This window comes from Caloenas nicobarica, chromosome 35 (genome assembly GCF_036013445.1).
Source record: "Caloenas nicobarica isolate bCalNic1 chromosome 35, bCalNic1.hap1, whole genome shotgun sequence".
In the NCBI taxonomy this organism is placed as follows: domain Eukaryota; kingdom Metazoa; phylum Chordata; class Aves; order Columbiformes; family Columbidae; genus Caloenas; species Caloenas nicobarica.
Window position 1 is genome coordinate 430,841 of NC_088279.1, and position 4,414 is coordinate 435,254.

The window sequence follows — 4,414 nt, forward strand, 5'->3', positions numbered from 1 at the left end:
TCCCCAGAGGGTGCCGGGGGTCCCCTCTCCCCGCCCCCCCGCGCTGCCTCCGGCGCTTTCGCTTTCGCTTCCAACCTGCGGAGCCGGGATCTGCCCGGCGCTTAGTGACGTCATGCACGTATCAGGCTGCCATTGGCGGGCAGCCGGCAGCAGAGCCAATCGCGGGGAGGGGCGGGGCTGGACCCGGGGCTTGGGGCGGGGCTTTGTGCGGGTCCGTGCGGAGCGGCCCGGGGAGGACGGGAGAGCAGCGGCGCGATGGGGCCGGGGCGGGCGCTGCTGCTGGGGGTCCTGCTGGGGGTCCTGGGCGGGGCGGCGAGCGGTGAGCGCGGGGACTCGGGACCCCCTGGAGTCCCTTGGACCCCCCTTCCCTGGGCACCGGGACCTCCTGGAACCCCCTGGACCCCCCTTCCCTGGGCACCGGGACCCCCTGGAACCCCCTGGACCCCCCTTCCCTGGGCACCGGGACCCCCGTGGATCCCTCTGGACCCCCCCCTTCCCTGGGCACCGGGACCCCCGTGGATCCCTCTAGACCCCCCCTTCCCTGGGCACCGGGACCTCCTGGACCCCCATGGACCTTCCTGGACCCCCCTTCCCTGGGCACTGGGACCCCCTGGAACCCCCTTCCTCGGGCAGCGGGACCCCCGAAACCCCTTCCCTGGGCCCCGGGACTCCCCCGCTTTGGTCTCCCTCTGTCCCTGGGCACCAGGAATCCCCCCGGCACAGGGAACCCTCGGATCTCCCTTTCCCACCCCCCCGGTTCCCCTCCCCGGGTCCCAGCACCCGCTCTCAAACCCCAACCCCGGTCCCCCTTCCTGGGACCCCACTGGATGCTGGACCCCCATTTCCCGGGAACCGGACCCCCCTCCTCATCCCCTCCCTTGGGTCTCATTTCTTTGACACCAGGGCCCCCCCTGGACCCACCTTCCTGCGCAACTCGGGTCCCCCAACCACCAGACCCCGTTTCCTCGATACCAGGAGCTTCTGGGCTTCTGTTCCTGGTTCCCAGGACACGACTCGCTCCCCAACATCCCCCACCAGCCGCGTCCCCCCTGACGCTGCCCCCACAGCCCGATCTGGGCCCCCGCCCACCCTCGCTTTCCATCCCTGCACCTTCACCCGTCTGCCCCCGGCGCCGCTGCCCCCCGCTTCTCACTGCCCCCCGTGTCCCCACAGGGCCCCACTCCCTGCGCTATTTTTATGTTGTGGTGTCGGAGCCCAGCCCGGGGGTGCCTGAGTTCATGATTGTGGGGTACGTGGACGGGAACCTCATCATGCGCTACGACAGTGACACGGGGAGGGCAGTGCCCCGGGCGGACTGGATGGCGGCCAACCTGGATCAGCAGTACTGGGACAGACAGACCCAGATCGGACGGAGCGATCAGCAGATTGATCGCATGAACCTGGAAATTGTGCGCGGCTACTACAACCAGAGCGGGAGTGAGTGTGGGCTGGGCGGGGGCCCCGTGGGGCTGGGATGGGGCTCCGTGGGACGGGAGAGTTTCTAACCCACCCCTGAGATCCTGCCCCGGCCTGTGCCCGCCCTTCCCTGCCCCGTGTCACTGTCAGGGGCTGCCAGCCCCCAGTCCCCCGCCTGAGGGGTCCCAGCCCCCAGTCCCCCGCCTGAGGGGTCCCAGCCCCCGTGTTCCCCCGCCTGAGGGGGTCCCAGCCCCCGTGTTCCCCCGCCTGAGGGGGTCCCAGCCCCCCAGTCCCCCGCCTGAGGGGGTCCCAGCCCCCGTGTCCCCTGCCTGAGGGGTCCCAGCCCCCGTGTCCCCCGCCTGAGGGGGTCCCAGCCCCCGTGTTCCCCCGCCTGAGGGGGTCCCAGCCCCCGCGTTCCCCCGCCTGAGGGGTCCCAGCCCCCGCGTTCCCCCGCCTGAGGGGTCCCAGCCCCCCTGTCCCCCACCTGAGGGGGTCCCAGCTGCCCTGTCCCATTCCCAGTGCTTGGGACCCCCATCCCAGAGCCAGGGGGGCTTCTGGCCGCCCAGCCCAGCACATCCCCCCCACCAGTGCCCAGCAGCCCCATCCCAGGACTGGGAGGCTCCTGGATACCCCGTCCCAGCCCCTCCTGTCCCCGCAGCTCCTGGCTGTCCCCTCCCAGCCCCTCGCCTCCCCTGTGGCAGTCGAGACCCCCAGAACCCGACGGGCTCCCACCCCCAGTGTGTGGCCCCTTGCCCTCCCCGTGGTACCAGACCCCCACCCCATCTCCTTGTCCTCCCCCAGTATTTGGGGCCTGTCCGGGGCCGTGGGGCTGGTGCAGCCCCGCCATGCCCAGCGTGCAGGGCTCTGTGTCACAGCCTCCTGTGACAGCCCGGGTGCCGTGGGCCCGGGCAGGACGGGGCGGCTCTGCCGGTGCCCGACCCCCCGGCCTCGCGCAGGGCTGGGGCGGGGGCGCCGCCGGGGGTCTGTGCCCCACTGAACGTCCCCCTGCTCCTGGTCGTGTTTCAGGGGCTCGCACCAGGCAGCGCATGTACGGCTGTGACCTCCTGGAGGACGGTAGCACCGGGGGGGTTTATCAGTCCGCCTACGACGGGAGGGACTACATCGCCTTGGACTTGGACACGATGACGTTCACCGCGGCGGATGTGGCGGCACAAAACACCAAGAGGAAGTGGGAGAAGGACGGGACTGAAGCTGAGCGGCAGAAGCACTACCTGGAGAACACCTGCATCGAGTGGCTGAAGAAATACGTGAGCTACGGGCAGGCCGTGCTGGAGAGGAAAGGTGAGGGCGGGACGGGGACCCGGGGACCGGGCGGCGCGGGCGCGTGTGCTGGCCCTCACGCTGCCCCCTGCCCAGAGCCCCCCTCGGTGCGGGTGTCGGGGACGGAGGCCCACGGGACCCTGACCTTGCGCTGCCGCGCGTACGGCTTCTACCCGCGGCCCATCACCGTGAGCTGGCTGAAGGACGGCGAGGTCAGGGACCAGGACACCGAGTGGGGCGGCGTCGCGCCCAACAGCGACGGCACCTACTACACCTCTGCCTCCATCGAGGCCCGCCCGGAGGACAGGGACAAGTACCGGTGCCGCGTGGACCACGCCAGCCTGCGCGAGCCCCTGCTCGTCGCGAGCGGTGAGACCGGTGGCCTCGGGCGCGTGGGGCGCTGGGCTGGGCTGGTTGCGCTGCCCCTGCTCACGGCCCCGCTCTCCCCCAGAGCCGGAGCCCAACCCGTTCATCATCCCGCTGGCGGTGGCCGCTGCCGTCCTGGGGGTCGTCGCCGGCATCGCTGGGTTCGCCATCTGGAAGTACCGGTCAGGTAAAGCAGGGGGGCCGGTGAGGCAGAGGGTGTGGGAGGAAGGCCGGGCTGGGGGCTGGGGGGGCTGCGGGACGAGCCGCTGCACTTGGGGAGCCCCCGGGCCCGGCGGCGAAGCGCGGTGGGTGCTGATGGCTCTCTGTCTCTTTAGGGAAGAAGGAGAAGGGCTACGGCATGGCGCCAAGTGAGTACCGGGGGTACCGGGGGCAGGTCCGGCTCCGTTTGCTGCCCAGCGCCGGGGCGGTCTCGTGGCTCCGGTTTCTGGCCGCTGCCGGTGTTTCCCGCTGTGCCCCCCTCTGCAAAGCCCCGAGGCAGAGCCGGTGTCTGCCCCCGCTGCTGGTGGCACCGTTGTCCTCCGGCGGGGGCTGCAGCGTGGCCGTGGCTCCCGGGCCGGCTCCTGGCACCGGCCCCGAGCCCGCGGGGAGCGCGGGGCTGGCAGCTCACGGCTGTTTCTCTCCGCAGGCGCGGACGGGGGGTCCGGCAGCTCGGGCAGCTCGGCCCCAGGTGCGGTGTGGGACCGGGGGGATGGACGGGGCGGCCCCAGCTCTCCCTGCTCCCCGGGGCACCCGGAGCCCAGGGGCCACAGAGCTGCGGGGAGAGGCTTGGGGACAGGGAGGTGGCCCTGGCTGACGCTGTCTCTTCCTCCTGTCCCCGCAGTGCTCACCGCCTGAGCGCCCGGCGCGGGGCCGGCACGGGGCTGGACGCGGCCCCTGCCCTCTGGCCGGCGGGAGGCAGAGAGGGGCTGGAGGAGACGGCGGCTGCCCGCGGAGAGAGCCGGGCCCGCTGCGCTGCGCTCCCCGGCTGCGCTGGCGGCGCTTCTGGCCGGGGGAGCTTCCCTGCTTCTGGTCCTGCTAAAATCAGGCACTGCGATTGCTTGTGGCTTTTTAACTCTGGGCTTAGAACTGATTTCTTCCGTGTGATTACATTTCCCAGCGCACTCAATAAACCCTGCTCTGCCCCCTCCGTTGGGCTGTGCCTGTGCTCCCGGTGCTGGGGCTGGACTGGTTTTATCTGGGACGGAGCTGGTTTTGTTCACCGTAGCGCGGCACGGTGCGGTGTTTGGGATTCGTGCCCGAACCCATGCTGGCAGCACAGCAATGAGTCTGAACAGGGTGACCTGTCACAAGTGGGTTCCCCCCGGGCTCGATTTGGGCCCCAACGCTGTTC

At 71.2% G+C, this 4,414-nt stretch overlaps 1 protein-coding gene across 1 annotated transcript; it reads left to right on the forward strand.

Moving 5' to 3' along the window:
- Positions 1-212: 212 nt before the first annotated feature.
- On the forward strand, positions 213-4,211 carry LOC136000842 (class I histocompatibility antigen, F10 alpha chain-like). The gene is made up of 8 exons (XM_065654840.1): positions 213-319; positions 1,174-1,437; positions 2,443-2,718; positions 2,794-3,066; positions 3,149-3,250; positions 3,399-3,431; positions 3,710-3,751; positions 3,905-4,211. The coding sequence occupies exons 1-8, from the start codon at positions 256-258 to the stop codon at positions 3,916-3,918; spliced, it is 1,068 nt and encodes a 355-aa protein (XP_065510912.1). The 5' UTR covers positions 213-255; the 3' UTR covers positions 3,919-4,211.
- Positions 4,212-4,414: the final 203 nt, after the last annotated feature.

Bases quoted from the DNA above. Each gene is read 5' to 3' on its own strand.
- LOC136000842 (XM_065654840.1), top strand. From the start codon at position 256: ATGGGGCCGGGGCGGGCGCTGCTGCTGGGGGTCCTGCTGGGGGTCCTG. The intron at 2,719-2,793 runs GTGAGGGCGGGA...CCCCCTGCCCAG, and splicing joins GGCCGTGCTGGAGAGGAAAG to AGCCCCCCTCGGTGCGGGTG. The intron at 3,432-3,709 runs GTGAGTACCGGG...TTCTCTCCGCAG, and splicing joins GGGCTACGGCATGGCGCCAA to GCGCGGACGGGGGGTCCGGC.